The sequence below is a fragment of the Panicum virgatum genome, chromosome 1N, assembly GCF_016808335.1.
Source record: "Panicum virgatum strain AP13 chromosome 1N, P.virgatum_v5, whole genome shotgun sequence".
NCBI classification, from domain to species: domain Eukaryota; kingdom Viridiplantae; phylum Streptophyta; class Magnoliopsida; order Poales; family Poaceae; genus Panicum; species Panicum virgatum.
The window spans coordinates 54,752,179-54,768,400 of NC_053145.1; the positions used below are offsets into that span (position 1 = coordinate 54,752,179).

Sequence of the window (16,222 nt, forward strand, 5' to 3'; positions counted from 1 at the left end):
TCCGTAGAGAGCCCTTTGGTCCGGGTTGCTACCACCAACCGGGACTAAAAAGATAGGTCTTTTAGTCCCAGTTGGTGGCTCCAATCGGGACTGGAGAGCCCTTTCGTCCCCTAACCGATGGAACCGGGACTAATATCCATCCGGATTCGATATCGGATGGGACAAATGTGTAAAGGATCAAAAAACATTACTACTAGTGTTGGTCGAAGATCAACGCTCCTAGTCCAGTCCATTCTTAACCACCATTTGCTTGACCTCGAATGTCCTCCCGCACCACCCTCGTGCGCCACGCACGGCCCCATACTCCAAGATCCCAGGCTAAAATAATTAACCAGCCAGCCGCCCATTCAGCGATCTTGGCCATTTGCATGCGTACCTGGCTCGCCGGAGCTGCTGCATAGAAAAAATAGTCGATACACCATTATCTGGGAAAATATATACTAGTTACACGAGGTGGCCAACCAATCCAGAGCTAAACACTAGCTACACGAGGTGGCTAAAATATTCGATCGTTCCAGAGCTCACATGAACCCTAATGATCGGGCTCGACTATAAGTACCCGCGCTAACAGCGTGATCAAGCATATCACAAGCAGCTGGCTAATCACTAGCTCGCTGATCAAGAGCTCTAACCACCTTAGCTAGTTATAGCTTGTTGGCTTAGCAGCTAGCAATGGCGTCCAAGGCGTTGGTGCTGTTCCTGGCCGTGAACCTGGTGCTGCTGGGCGTGGCCACGCCTGGGGCGTTCGGCACCACATGCCCCATCGACACGCTCAAGCTGGGCGTGTGCGTCGACTTGCTGACCCTCCTTAAGGCCAATCTAGGCGTGCCGCCCACGCAGCAGTGCTGCCCCCTCATCAGCGGGCTCGCCGACCTCGAGGCCGCCGCCTGCCTCTGCACCAACCTGATCCTCCCCGCCGACATCAGCCTCATCCTCAACTACTGCGGCAAGAGCCTGCCCTCCGGCTTCGTGTGCTGATCGATCATCGCCTCTAGACGTGTATGAATATACACGAGAGGCGGCCTTGCTTCCCGTTTGTTGCATGGTTTGCTTGCTCTTGTTTATTCCACGTGCCGGTGATGGGATCGGTTTGCCTGCAGTGCATGGTAGTAGCGCGCTAGCGCTGTTATCTTATTTGGATTTTCTCTACCTCATCTCTATGCTTTTGTTGTAATAATAAAGGGCCGGTACTCACTTGTGTGCCGGTGTTTCAATGAAGTTTCGTTTGCAGCTAAAATTCAGTGCTTTTATTTGGTCTGATTCTTGCTGTACAGGAGAGCAAGTGTGTGTGTATATATATAGTAGGTCTATTTGATCCCCTAGGTATGAAATAAGCTATTCCATACCCGAGCCTACCTGTGCACCCGATCCGTTCCGCCGCTCCCGTTTTTCCTTGCCCCGACCCGCCCCGGTCTGACTCGCCCCCACCACCTTCTCCTCCGGAACCCACGACGCCCAGCTCCCCACCCCCTCCCCCGCCCGCAGCAACTACCGATCGAACCCCGCCGCCGCCTCCCAGATGCGCGCCGTCGCCACCTCCGCCGGAACCCACGACGGCGGACCCCTGCGGCCGCCGCCGGCCCCCCAGACACGCGCCATCGCCTCCTCCCCCGGACGCGCCCCCAATCCCATCGCCGTAACACCCTCATCCCGGCGCGTCTCGGCAACCTCGACCCTCGTGTCGTCCCGGCGAGGCACTGCACCGCCGGCTCCCGTACCGTCCCGACGAGGATGACCGCCTCCACGAGTTGCGGCACGGCGGCGCGGCGAGGGCCAGGCGCGTGCGGCGCGATGCGGGTCCTGGCGGCTTAGCGCGGGGGGGGGGGGGGGGGCAGCGAGCGGCACGCGGGCGCAAGGAGCAGGGGCGGCACGCGGATGGTCTAGGCGCGGCGCCGTCCGGCTGCTCGCCCTGGCTGCTCGCGCGCCGTGACGGCGAGCCGTCCCGGTTTCCCCCTCTGCGGTAATACCTCCCACCACCCCCCCTTCGCACCCGGTGGCGCACAAGCGGTTTTCTTTCCCCCAGCTCGCGATCCGTTTCCCGACGCCGTCGGCCCCAGGTCAGTGCTGCCGCCGCTGTTGCCGTCGACCGCTGGCCCGAGTTGCGACCCGATCCACGTAATGAGCGGGAAGCCATCCATTGGCTCGCCGTTGTCCTTTCAGAGCTCCGCGAGGTCGCTCTGCTCTCGTCGTCGTCGCCCCAGGTCAGTACCTGCTGCAGTGCCGCCACTGCCGTTGCCGTTGACCGCCGGCTGGAGTCCTGCGACCTGATCCACCTAACGCATGGGACCTCACCCATCGGCCCCTGCCTTCCGCTCCGCTGAAGCTTCATCAGCATGGCGCCGACTGGCTCAAAAGGCAAGATTCACTGCGGCAGCTCGGCTCGTCATCGTCACCAGAAGCTGTCGATTTCTTCGGAGGTTTCCTCGCCATCCACCCCCTCCTCCATCCGATTCCTTGTGGTTCTCCCTGATTTTCCATGGAGGCTTGTGTAGGTAATAGCTCTTTTTAATTCCCGTGTGTACAAGAAGGAACATCAATATCAAGCAGGTCGAACAGCACAGATGGGTGAGGACAGATCCCTCAGCTCCATGCTAAGGTCTCTTCCTCATCGTGTGTTTTTCATTGGAGGCAATAGTGAGATCTATGAACTGCTCATTCCCCTTCCCCTGTTCTTTCCTGTAATACATCGGTCTCACATTGACCAAGATTGAACAACTATCCGTATCCTCTACAAATCAAAGATCTCGTGCACTAAATTACTCAATTCCTCCGATTCACCCTCTGTCCTCGAATCCCCACAGCCACAGATCCATTTTTCTTCATATCAATCTTTTCTGAATCGAATTAGTTTGCTTCTTTTTTCTAGGAACGGCAGCTAGTCATTTAAGTATTCATGGATTAATTGAGTTGTTCATAGACAAGCATACCTTCGTTCTAGTGGCTATCAATGGCAAGATTTCAGATCTTTGTAAATGATCAATCAGCTGTTGTTGCGGCTCCAATGAAGTCCAGGCCAACAGCGTGCCTCAATCATGCTTGTATATTGTGCAGCAGGCCAGCTGCGAGGACTGTTTGCTGGAGTTGCTTGATAGCAAGAGATCGCACATTCTGTAGCGTGGAGGAGTTGCTTGCTTGCCGTAATGTTTTTTTTTTTACTTTAATCTGTAGCTAGTACCATTGAATACTAGATCATATGGCTTATTTTCTACTTCTATTAAGGACACTATATTTCTGAACATTAGATGGCTTATCCCAATGTTTCTATTGCAGGCCGCAATGACTAAGATGAGGTCGCAAGGAAACTTCAAGAGTGGATACATGAGCATGGATTGCAGCGAGCTCAGTGTGATATGTCCGTGGTCCACGAGGATAAACATGCACTGTATCATTTAGGTGTACACATTTAGCACCGTATCAGTAGCTAGCTGAGAGAACGGCTACAAGGGACAAGATGGGCCTTGAGACTGATAGAGACAGAGAATAAATTGGATTTATTCTTCAATTGTATTTCTGGGCTCACCTGGTTGCTCATTTGATAAATCTATTTGCAAAATACATATGATGTAATTGGAAATATTATAGCGGCACTGCTTTATGGATTGGAAATAAAATACATAATTTGTTGGTAAAGCAACGACACACAAGTAATAAGCAATTTAGGAAAATGCACTTCAATTTGTAAAAAAATGCCTCGTGAAGGGAACGTGCACACGCTAGAAAACAAAGTTTCATGGGAACCGCATGGAAGAATCGCTCAGTGCCCAGTTACTAGAAAAAAAAGCATCAGAGAAGGGAGCGTGCAGCTGCAGAGAAGGGAACGTGCGCCCAGTCCTACTAGAAAAAAAAACATAGCGTCGAAGTGTGGCATCAGAATCCATCGATTCCTATCGCGATCTGGACGTGCAAAACAAAACCGTCCTCGGAGAAAACCCAGGTGGCGCTGGGGCGCTAGGGCCTCGTGGGGCTATGTTGATGGATGGAAAACCAGGCGCAGGAGAGGAAAAACCGGCTGGCGCTGGCGCACGAGGGGAGCCAGGGTGACGGTCGCTGGATGGGTTGGCTCGGGTATGGGGTGTGTGTGTGTGTGTGTGTGTGTGTGTGTGTGTGTGTGTGTGTGTGTGTGTGTGTGTGTGTGTGTGTGTGTGTGTGACTACGTACTGCCATACTATTTTTTAACCAAATCATCACTTCTAAATGTGGAAGCCGACCTTTGATCATTGTGTAAAATGCATAACTAAATCTTATGTGGATTATGAAATTATGAAACAATTGTGTTACCTTCATGGGCCATGTGCCACTGTTTAAACGGCTAGGATTATTTTATGGTTCATCATTTTTGGTTCTCATACGAATTATTATGTTTAAGCAAATAAATCATAAATTGCACTATTGAATAGTGGTCACATGATAAACATTGATTACAGAAGATAGACCATGACAACCTAGGCCTACTAAAGCTTGTTTTATAATTTTTGGATTTAACGTGAATTTAATATGAATTAAACTAAGTGCACTGGATTAATTAATTCTAACAATTTAGAAAAAAATATTTCATGACCTCCATATATTTTTTACCATTTAGAGGATAACTTTATGAATATAATTAAGTTTATTTTGTATCAATTGGAGACATATTTATTTATTATAATTCTTACAAGATCCTAAATACACAAATACCAACACAGGAAGCATGGCATAGGGTCCAATCGGCAAACCTGATGGCCGATAGGTCTATGCACTCTCAAATGGTTTTTCACTATGATTTGAACACCTTGACAGTGATTTGGACTCCATCCATAGGACCTAAAAATTCTATGAACTTGAGCTCACAAACTCGTTAGTACAATTGATTATGTTGTCATACAATCACCAAAATCACGAACTATAATTCAGTGTAACAAGTGTTTTCCCAAATCATGTATCAAATATTTTCTCTATGCAGCTCCGGTGAGCCAGATGCACAAACGGCCAAGATCGCTGCATGGCCTGGCTAACACTAGCGCTATGTTTTCATATGATAATGGGTTGCTGGCTGGTTATTCTAGCCCGGGACCTTGGCGTATCGGATGGTGCGTGGCGCCCGGGGGTGGTGCGGGAGGACATTAGAGGTCAAGCAAATGGTGGTTAAGAATGGACTAGGAGCGTTGACCTTCGAGTAGCCAAGTGAATGTGAATGATTATTAGTTGCATAAACTACGACAATGGAACCACACCCAGTCCATCTAGATGTGATCGATTTGTATACCTTGATTTGTGTTTCTCCGTCCAATGAGAAAGCCAATCTAGGATGTGTTTTGCAGCTCTTCCAGTTCCTCCAGGTGTCCTGCTCGGCATCAACTCCAAGAGTAGCAACTCCAAGCAGATTCTGTGGCGGCCATAGCAGCAGCGGATCCAAATTAGCTCCACCTCAAGTTGACCTTGTAGGGTGCCAGCAGGTCTCACATGCTCTCACATGGTCTCATAGTTTCCTTGTTGGTTGAAGAGATGCAAATCAAGTCCTAGATTTATCTTATCGTCGGTTGAAGTCAGAGGAGGCTGTCCCGGACGGCCTTGGAACTTCTTTCTAGGAAAAGGGAATCCAAAAGTTGGAAGCAAGCTCAAAATAATAAGATTTGGATCCATATATATAAGATATGCAAGCTAAGCTACGCATACTAATCCATAGAACATGAAGACACAGGAAAACTGGGTGGATCTATCAGGCCATTTGTTTCTTTAGAATCAATGAATCCCTCTTCTAACGAAGCATCTCAGCAGTGATTTAAGGAATATGGAATGATTTGATTTCTTCCTTTTGTTCTCTTTTCCTTGACGAAACATTTTTTAAATTAATATGATGTTAATAAATAATTGCAGAAATATCATGCGATCGAACTAATAAAATTGCAGGTTTAGATGAGTTAACTCCACGTTGGCTATTAGTAGCCTGTTTGGCATGTGCATAGATCTAAATGGTAAAAATATATGGATGTCATAAAATATTTCCTCATTTTTTAGAATTAATTAATGGAGTGCGCATAGTTCAATTCATATTAAATTCTTGTTACATCCAAAAATTGTGAAACCAGCTTTAGTAGGTCTAGGGTGTCATGGTCTATCTTCAACAATCAATGTTTATCGTGTGACTATTATTCAACAGTGCAATTTATGACTTACTCCCTCCATCCCCAAATATAAGGCATACTGAAGTTTTTAAGACAGATTATGGTTGTGTAGAAAAGACTCTCCTACGCCTAATTATTAAGCATTAGGACTCTATTTGGATAACTAAATATGCGCTAATTAAAGTAGTATGCCATTTCCCATGCACCTCCCCCTACATGGCTGCATGCACGTATTTGTATTGGGAAAGACATGGAAATGATGCACAATTAAGATAGTTAGGTCCACTCTCAACCCAGAATGCCTTACATTTGAGTACAAATTTCAAACTCTAGAATGTCCTTTTCAGAATGGAGGGAGTATTTGCTTATAAACATAATAATTCATATGAGCACCAAAAATGATGAACCATAAAATCCTAGCCATTTAAACAGTGGCACATGGCCCATCAAGGTAACACAATTGGATTCATAATTTTTGAATCCATATACGAATTTATTATGCATTTTATAAAATTTGTTAGCTTTAGGTAAATAGTTAGAAACTCTACTAACATACAATATTTCATGCCAAATATTGACATTGGAAGAGAGATCATGGTAGCCTAGATCCATCAAAATGAGTTTCACGATTTTTGTATTTAACTAAATTAACTATGAATTAATCAATGCACAAATAGTTAATTAATTTTATAAATTTAGAAAAATATTTATGAGACCATATACTTTTATAGTAAAGGATAACATTATAAGTATAATCAAATTTATTTCATATCAATTATACAATAGTACTACATTGTACCCTGGGTACCGGATAATATTCAGTCCCCGAGTGCAACCCCCAACCCGACCACCACGAAGAGCCGAGCTCAACGCCCCGCCCGTGGCCGGTTTTCTGTCCGGTCGGTTCCTCTGAACGGTTTTCTTTTTCGTTCCCCAGTCCCCAGATCGTGGCCACAATCTCGCGACACGGGGTCCCGCCGGGGCTCCTAATCTTCCCCCTCGCTCCACTCCGGTGCCGCCCTGCGCCTCCCGCTCCGGCGCCTCCCTGCGCTGCCCGCTCCTGGTGATGCCGCTCCGCTCCTCCCATCGCCGATACGGTGAATGGCGCCTCACGCGCGCCAGCTACTGGCCAGGCCCTGCGCGTCCTCACGTTCAAGGCTTCCCCGCATCAGATCAGGATGTGGGTGGTGGTTTCTTTGATTTCGTCGCCAGGACGGAGTGCCCTTCTTTTGACCGGCTACCTCATGCGGGATGGGGGCGAGGATGCAACGGCGACGGAGACCTGCAGCAGCTCAGCTTCCTCACGGTCTCCTCAAGCTTGCAATTTCTTCGAAGGTTTTATCCTCGGTATGCATAGTTCCCTTACCTCCCCTCCACTCGATTCCCACAGTTTTGCTTTATTTCCCATGGATTTGTGGATTTGTTTAGGTAGTAATATAAGCTCTTAGTAATCCCCATGACCAAAAGGGACACCGATATCTTCTTGGTTCGTCATCGTAGGATGGCCCAGAGAGACTTGGCGCGGCGCCGGAGCATTCCACGGCCACCCACACGTCTGCTGGTGAGGTCCTCCCAGGTACTGCAGGCTTCCTCCACGCATGTTCGGCATTCTAGTCCCTACTTCTCCATCCCAATGCTGATTATATTTTCTGGTTCTTCTTTTTTCCCCAAATTTTTGTTCGTCTGGTCCTCAGATTGAAGATTGGTGCTTCAAGCAGTCGCTTCGCTTGTTTCTGCTGCCGGCATCAGCGGCTGCTACATGGCACAGTCGACGGCTTTGTTTGGTGGGCAAGCTGACTTCCTCCCTATGATGTTGATGACATGGATCAAGCGACGGCCAGTGCATTAGTCCACTTAGATGCCGGTGCCATGTTGTTTTGTGCAAGAACAAGAACAGCAATGTCGAACCCATACTGGACAAAGCACGAGAGGTTCATATTCCCTGCTGTTTTTACTTTTCATATTCCTTAACTTGATGTTGTGCGCATTTAGTTAGTACCAGGTCCAAGTTTCCTGGTTTGTTAAGATTGGTGGTGATTATAAGGTGCTTCTCATACATAGCCAGGATTGCTAATCATTTTATTTAATTTTCAATTAGCGTGCAAACAGAAAATATGCTGCCGGAGGCAGACGAACTGTATTCATATGTTCATGTGGTGCATGCTTCTTCCCTGTAGGGCAGTATATGCATTTTAGATGAATCTCACATGGATAAAAACATACCCTTCATTTCCTGAACTAGCTGTAGAAACATTGGAAATTATTCTTTTTTTAACAAGGTTATGTGCAGTTCTGAGCTCTTTATTAGGCTTGTCTGAGAATTATTCTTATTTTTTATAGTCTTCTGGCAATGGGAACTGCGACTAGGCTCCTCAGCACAGCTATTATCTTCTTGTAATGAATAGGGTATGGTGATATTTGATTTTGATTTATATTTTTTTTAATTAAACCTATTATTTCTCTAAATCTGGATGATATGAGCCACTCTAGCCACAGTGATTTTATCCTATTCTAGTTTTGATATCCTAATCTCCCTTTGATCATTTGAGTGATTAGTTGATCCCTACTCATAAACTCCCATCTGAGTGCAGATGTGTTCTGCAAACTGCTGCCTATTCATTTGTTTTTTTTTGGTTTTTCCATGGATAATTTTTTTATTGGTTAATAGGTCAAGATTTGCAATAAAGGGTGCATTTGATTGTCGATTTAATTGTATGATAATTGAACTAGCCTGTGGTTTGTTTTCTGAAATCCTGTTACTATATCCTCTTGTTAAATTGTGCATATTGAACTTGGCTAGGACCTACTTTGTGTTGGATCTGTGCAACTAATAACAAGTGATGTCTGAAATGGCCTCTGTAGGGAGCTCCACCCTTTTCAAGTTTTTTTTTTCATTCCACATACGTCATTGTTTGTGACTTGGAGCTTAACTCGTTGCTATATCGCACAGAATTAGTATTATTATTTGTGATTAGACACAATCGATGCAAGTAAAGTAGGTTTCGTATGATTCACCAGCTTCATATGGGATGATCAATATAAAGTAGGTTGAGCTGCCTGAGGCAACTCTCATATCTGGGATGTTTCTTTTTAGAAAAGGGAATTTGCATTTTGAAGTGAATGGATAATGTGTCAGATTAATTCAATTTTTTTTCATTCCATGAATCATGCCAATTTTTTAACCAATACATTGAAATGGCGATGTCTGAAATTTCTATGAAAATAGCCAGATGCCAGGTAGATGGTGACTAGGATTACCCCAATTGCTAAGAGTATCCACCGTGTATAACTATTCCGTACCCAACTCACTTTAGAGCTCGCTCCCTGCATAATACAATGTATATGAGCTATTCAGTCATTTGGTTAACTTCTACTGCTGCTGGAACTTTGTAGTACAAGATTTACATCTATGCAATTCATTACACACATTTTAACTATTGATGCTGAGACGTAGTAACACAATGTTTTCATTTAATCATTAGCTGGGCATCGCTCCAGCTTCGTTGGCACAAGGCCATAACACATCGGGGAAGAATTGCGCACAACGCAAGCTAGGCATGAACAAGCGTCCTCCTTGGAAGAGAAATGTTTCTGATGAAGGCGTTGGCGACTTGGTGATGATCTTCAATTCTGTGTGTTGAAGAAATTGCATTCCTCCTCACAAGTTGTGCCCTTTGTTGACACCAAGCTCTGTAGAGGTACTGGGAAGCCGCATTTGTCCCCAAGTTTGAATCCGCAACCAGTGATGCTTCCAGCCCGAACAAGTCTAGGCCAACAGCGTGCTGCTCTCCACTAGCGGACTTGACAGCATTCAGATAGGGAAGATATGCATGTATTGATAAAGTTTTGAGTTTGTTGTTTCTGATTGCAAATACATTAAAATGATATGCTGAAAGCAAAGGATAAAAGGGCAGGTGCTGTGCTCCTCTCTGAAACGCAGGATAGAAGTCTGTCAGCAGCATATGACCTTAACTGATGGTTGGTCTAGACATACGTTTTCTCTCGTTTCTTCATCATGTAATTTAACACTGTATTCTACAACTGTTAACCACATTCCACACACCATTGGATCTCTGTCCATTGTATGGTTTCTCCTACGCAGAGTTTAGAAAATCATTGTGGCATCTAGGATGTTAGAATCAACTGTCTCATTCGAAGAATTTGCAGTTCTTATGTTCGTAATTCTGTTGTCCAAGTAATTTTTAAATGTGTCTTGGTACCATATTGCTGCATTTTTATGCTTCGCTTGTGGGCTATATTTGGATCTCACCCCTAAGGAACCATTGTTGTCATGCACTAAGGTGGCCTGCACTGCGCAAATCAATCTGTTTCAAAATCTGGAGGCATGTTACGAAATCTAAGAATTTCTTTTTGGAATGGCAATCTAAGAATTTTGAAAATTAAGTTTTTTTGGCAAATCTAGAGTTTGAACCAAACATTTGGCTTGATAAGATGTAACTGCTCCTCCGTTGCATGTCCGGATAAAACGCATCTGCATTGCTAGTTGCTACCTCGACACTCCGGTAGAAAAAAAGGGGAATCCACACAGCAGAAAAAAAACCACCCCACGTCTGGTTTTTTTACTACGAGAAAAGAAAAACCAGTTGGGCTCTCGGTGGGAGGGGGTGCAAGGCGCTCGTGGGCGCGGTTGCAAGGCAGGCTCGGGTACTGAATAATATTCAGTACCCAGGGTACCCAATAGCGGAGTCCATCAATTATATATATATTTTTATATTTTCCATAAAATTTTGGATGCTCAAGTACCACCACGTGGGATTGTGGGTTTGCTAGCTTAGCTTGAAGGTATTTGAGGGCCGATAGGCGTAATCGGCAATTCCAAAGCCGACAGGTCCAAGTAAAACTAACCTCGTCTCGTCATTGCCGCATCAGTTCCACGTGCATTGTTGGCTGTTGACTTGGCGACGGGCTGATATTCGTGCAACTTTAGTCTTCTGGTGCCTATTTCTACAATTTTTTATTAAACTTATATCATTTCTTAAAAAGTGTCTTCCTAGACAGTACGTGAACACTACTTTAATGTAAGTATGTAACATAATAAAACACTTTTTTCCACCACAGATCTTGACCAGAAAATAGCAATGCGGTGAGGAATTAACATGAAGGAATTTGTTTTGGAAAAAACAGAAAAAATCAATGTAGAAATTTGTTTTCTTACCTGCAAAAGATTGAACTCAATCCAAGTTCATTCCTGATGGGGCTGGGTGACTGATCTGTCGAAGCTAAAAGAATAAATCAAACTAAAAAAAAGTAACAATAGTCATATGAAACCATAAGTGGCTTTTAGCATAAGAACAGACAAACTCAGTATCAAAAGCCAAGTAAGGAACAACTTAGCACCGGTTGCCTCTTTATTTTCATTTATCAAATTAATGGGGCACAAAATAATAGGACTATATGAGTGCAGCTAAGGATTCATTGATTCTAAGGAAACAAATGGCCTAATAGATCTACCAGTTTCTCTGAGTCGTCTTCTTCTATGGATCAGTATGTGTGGCTAAGCTTGATATTTTATGTGGATCCAAATCTTATTATTTTGGGCTTGCTTCGCACGCTTGGATTTTCTTTTCTTAGAACGAAGTCACACAGCCAGTTTTCCTAGAAATAAGTCACACATCTCAAGTTGTAACATGTGGCCGCGCCAGCCAAGGCCTTGTAACACGCGTGGCCGCACCGGCCAAGGCCGTTCGGGATTGCCTCCTCTGACTTCAACCGAAGATAAGCCAACACTACTAAAAAATTTCATTTACCGCGACCTTTTTAAAAGCACTCAGAGGCGGACAGGTCAAAAAACTGCCTCGGTTAATGGCCAGTATTAACCGAGGTGTTCATTTTTTATTAACCTAGGCGGTTATAGGAAACCGCCTCGCAAAATTGATTAACCGAGGCGGACACCCTATATGATCTGCTTCGGAAAATATCTGAGGCCCAAAGAGACCCAGAAATCCCATTACCAGGTTCTGTATATATAGCTCAGTTAGGGTTTGGAACTCTCAGTCTCTTTTCTTTTCTCCTCTCGCTCCCTCACTCCTGCCACGAGCCGCCACTTCCTCACACTCCTCTCCCTACCTCACTCCTATCCTACGGCGGTGCCAGAGCGGCCCGGAGTGGCGCCGGTGCGGCGCCCCGGCCTGGACCTGCAGCGGGCACGATGGCGGAGCAGGGCGGCCAGGACCGGCGGCGGATGCGGCGGCAGGCGGGGCAGCGTGACGAATCCAAGCCTGGTGGTGGCGGCGGCGGGCGGGGCGGCGGTGGCGGATCCGGGCCCGGCGGTGGTAGAGGCGGCGCGCGCGACGGCCCTGGCAGCGTCGAGGGCCGGCGAGCGGGGCGGCCGTGGCCTAGAGCGGTGGCGGCGACATGAAGGTCGGCGGCGAGCGGTGGCCCTGGCGGAGTCGGGGACGGCTGCAGCCCGGAGCGGCGACGGCGGCCTTGCTGTGTCACGGACCGGCGAGCGGGGGTGGCCACGGCGCGAAGGACTGCGGCCAAGCGGCGGCGGCGGCGAGCAGGGGCCGGATCCGGCCTCCCCCGGTGGCTGCGCGATTGGCGACGCGACGACGGCGGCCTCCCCGTGGATGGGCTCGGTGGGCCTCTAGATGGGCTTGGCGGGCCTGTCCACGGGCTTCCTATTTTTTAATTTTTTTATTCAATTAACCGAGGCGGTTAACCGTGGCCTTGGCTCCGAAGCGGTTGCAAAAACCGCCTCGGTTAATATTGTTTGACCGCCTCGGTTAAAATTTCTGCAGTAGTGCAAATCAAGAACTTAAATTTGCATCTCTTTAACCAAGGAGGAAAATATCAGACAATGTGAGAGCATGTGAGACCTGCTGGCACCCTGTAAGGTCAATTTGAGGTGGAGCTAACTTGGATCTGCGGTTGCTGCGGCCGCCACGGAATGGAACCTGCTTGGTGTTGCTGCTCTTGGAGTTGACGCCGAGCAGGAGACCCGGAGGAACTGGAAGAGCTGCAAATCGCACCCAAGATTGGCTTTCTCAATAGATGGAGAGACGCAAATCAAGCTATACAAATCGATCACATCTGGATGGACTGGATGTGATTCTATATTGTCGTAGTTTATGCAACAAATAATCATCCACATCCACTTGCACTACTGCAGAAAGCCCAATTTGCAACCGGGACTACAAAGCTGGGACTAAAGGTCCGTGACACGATTTTTTTTTTGCGCTCTACAGGAATTGAACCCGAGACCTTTTACCTCACGCAAAGCTTCCTTACCATCCCACTACGCAGCACATGTGACTCTACATGGAAAGCTTTCATTTTGTACTAACCCGTAGAGAACCTTTTGGTCCGGGTTGATACCACCAACCGGGACTAAAGGGATAGGTCTTTTAGTCCCAGTTGGTAGCTCCAATCGGGACTAGAGAGCCCTTTCGTCCCCTAATCATTGGAACCGGGACTAATATCCATCCGGATCCGATACCGGATGGGACAAATGTGTAAAGGATCAAAAAACATTACTACTAGTGTTGGTCGAAGGTCAACGCTCCTAGTCCAGTCCATTCTTAATCGCCATTTGCTTGACCTCGAATGTCCTCCCGCACCACCCTCGTGTGCCACGCAGCACGGCCCCATACTCCAAGATCCCAGGCTAAAATAATTAACCAGCCAGCCGCCCATTCAGCGATCTTGGCCATTTGCATGCGTACCTGGCTCGCCGGAGCTGCTGCATAGAAAAAATAGTCGATACACCATTATCTGGGAAAATATATACTAGTTACACGAGGTGGCCAACCAATCCAGAGCTAAACACTAGCTACACGAGGTGGCTAAAATATTCGATCGTTCCAGAGCTCACATGAACCCTAATGATCGGGCTCGACTATAAGTACCCGCGCTAACAGCGTGATCAAGCATATCACAAGCAGCTGGCTAATCACTAGCTCGCTGATCAAGAGCTCTAACCACCTTAGCTAGTTATAGCTTGTTGGCTTAGCAGCTAGCAATGGCGTCCAAGGCGTTGGTGCTGTTCCTGGCCGTGAACCTGGTGCTGCTGGGCGTGGCCACGCCTGGGGCGTTCGGCACCACATGCCCCATCGACACGCTCAAGCTGGGCGTGTGCGTCGACTTGCTGACCCTCCTTAAGGCCAATCTAGGCGTGCCGCCCACGCAGCAGTGCTGCCCCCTCATCAGCGGGCTCGCCGACCTCGAGGCCGCCGCCTGCCTCTGCACCAACCTGATCCTCCCCGCCGACATCAGCCTCATCCTCAACTACTGCGGCAAGAGCCTGCCCTCCGGCTTCGTGTGCTGATCGATCATCGCCTCTAGACGTGTATGAATATACACGAGAGGCGGCCTTGCTTCCCGTTTGTTGCATGGTTTGCTTGCTCTTGTTTATTCCACGTGCCGGTGATGGGATCGGTTTGCTTGCAGTGCATGGTAGTAGCGCGCTAGCGCTGTTATCTTATTTGGATTTTCTCTACCTCATCTCTATGCTTTTGTTGTAATAATAAAGGGCCGGTACTCACTTGTGTGCCGGTGTTTCAATGAAGTTTCGTTTGCAGCTAAAATTCAGTGCTTTTATTTGGTCTGATTCTTGAGAGCGAGTGTGTGTGTGTGTGTGTATACACACACATAGATATACATAGATATATATATATACCTAGATATACACATATATATACATAGATATATATATATATACATATATATATACATATATATACATATATGTATATATATATGACTACGTACGTACTGCCATACTATTTTTTAACCAAATCATCACTCTAAATGTGGAAGCCGACCTTTGATCATTGGACAAGACATAGACAATTACGTGAGAAGCGTTTCATTTCATAGCCCTAGGTTCGAGCAGATATATATAGCTCCATGTACTACCTTTGTATTAACATTATTGGTGTGTGCGCGAGAAAAAAAATGATGGATGGTATTTCACCAACAGAACTGTAGTATATGCACTAGTCTATGCATGGCACGTATGGCTGGGCATATTACCCGAAACCTGAAAATCGAACCCGAAAAACCCGAACACAATTTCGGGTTGCAAGCCACAGTACCCGAAATTATTATAGGTAATTCGGGTATCAAACCACAGTACCCGAAAAGCCCGAACACAATTCGCGCGGCGTGTAGTCCCCTTGGTGGTCGGCTGTGACAAAGTAGTACTCGATGTACTCAGAGTGACGAACAGCAGCAGGTCTGCAAGTCTAGTCTATTTTAATGCCAATACTCTGCTCCGATGTATGCTTTGTTGGCTTTCTTATGTGTGCTTGTTCATTACAATTTGCCTAATTCATTGGAAATTTGGGTTTGATGTTTCCCATTATGAAAATCTTCTTGATTTGGATCTCATGGCAATCAGTTTATTGAAATCGGGTAATTTCGGGTTACCGAACCCGAACCCGAACCCGAATTTTCGGGTACCCGAAATGTCGGGTTTTGATTATTTAGGACAAATTTCGGGTCACTACTAGAAAACAAGTCTTAGGTCCACCCAAAAGTACCCGTACAGAGATGAACCGGTACCTTAGGGTGGATGGAATCTATGAATGAGCCTTAGGTACCGGTTAGTATTATCAACCGGTAACTAAGGCTCTCCATAGGTACCGGGTGGTAACTTTTATATTAGTACCGGGTGGTACCACCAACCGGTACCTTAGGACCAACCGGTACTTAAGGCTCTCTATGGGTTACTTCAAAAGGAAAATATCTCCTTCTCAATCAGAACTACTGCATAGGTGAGATGGTAAAGTAGCAACGCGCGAGGCTAGAGGTCGCGGGTTCAAATCCCAGTCAAAGGATATTTTGCGTGAATATTTTAGCCATAGGTACCGGTTGTTTGAGCCTTTGGTACCGCTTTCGGGTAAAACCGGTACCAAAGGGCACTTTCAACCGGTACCCAAGGGCATTTTTCTAGTAGTGGGTAACAATTTTGGAAACCCGAAATTTTAAAAACTAGAAAAACTCGACCCGAAATTTTCGGGTTACCCGAATGCCCACCCATAATGGCACGTAACTCTTAAAAGGCGCCACTTGTAGTTTGACCCTCATAGACACTAACTAATATGCTGAGCTCGTTTGGTTGTAAACTCCCCGTGGAAGTGTTAGAAATATAGGCA

General features: G+C 46.4%; 2 protein-coding genes and 2 long non-coding RNA genes across 4 annotated transcripts; all 4 read left to right on the plus strand.

Moving 5' to 3' along the window:
• The first annotated feature begins 588 nt into the window (after window positions 1-588).
• Window positions 589-1,237, plus strand: LOC120656743 (pEARLI1-like lipid transfer protein 1). The gene has a single exon (XM_039934925.1). The coding sequence runs from the start codon at window positions 673-675 to the stop codon at window positions 976-978; it is 306 nt and encodes a 101-aa protein (XP_039790859.1). The 5' UTR covers window positions 589-672; the 3' UTR covers window positions 979-1,237.
• Window positions 1,238-1,876: 639 nt separating this feature from the next.
• LOC120656744 lies at window positions 1,877-3,630 on the plus strand. Its single transcript, XR_005667987.1, has 2 exons — window positions 1,877-3,137; window positions 3,271-3,630. It is a non-coding gene; the product is annotated as an uncharacterized LOC120656744 (long non-coding RNA).
• Window positions 3,631-7,777: 4,147 nt separating this feature from the next.
• LOC120654192 lies at window positions 7,778-9,346 on the plus strand. The gene is made up of 3 exons (XR_005667014.1): window positions 7,778-8,035; window positions 8,445-8,510; window positions 9,331-9,346. It is a non-coding gene; the product is annotated as an uncharacterized LOC120654192 (long non-coding RNA).
• Window positions 9,347-13,999: 4,653 nt separating this feature from the next.
• On the plus strand, window positions 14,000-14,650 carry LOC120656745 (pEARLI1-like lipid transfer protein 1). Its single transcript, XM_039934926.1, has one exon. The coding sequence runs from the start codon at window positions 14,086-14,088 to the stop codon at window positions 14,389-14,391; it is 306 nt and encodes a 101-aa protein (XP_039790860.1). The 5' UTR covers window positions 14,000-14,085; the 3' UTR covers window positions 14,392-14,650.
• The last annotated feature ends 1,572 nt before the right edge of the window (window positions 14,651-16,222 follow it).

Excerpts from the sequence above, each read along its gene's own strand:
- LOC120656743 (XM_039934925.1), top strand. The coding sequence starts at position 673 with ATGGCGTCCAAGGCGTTGGTGCTGTTCCTGGCCGTGAACCTGGTGCTG.
- LOC120656745 (XM_039934926.1), top strand. The coding sequence starts at position 14,086 with ATGGCGTCCAAGGCGTTGGTGCTGTTCCTGGCCGTGAACCTGGTGCTG.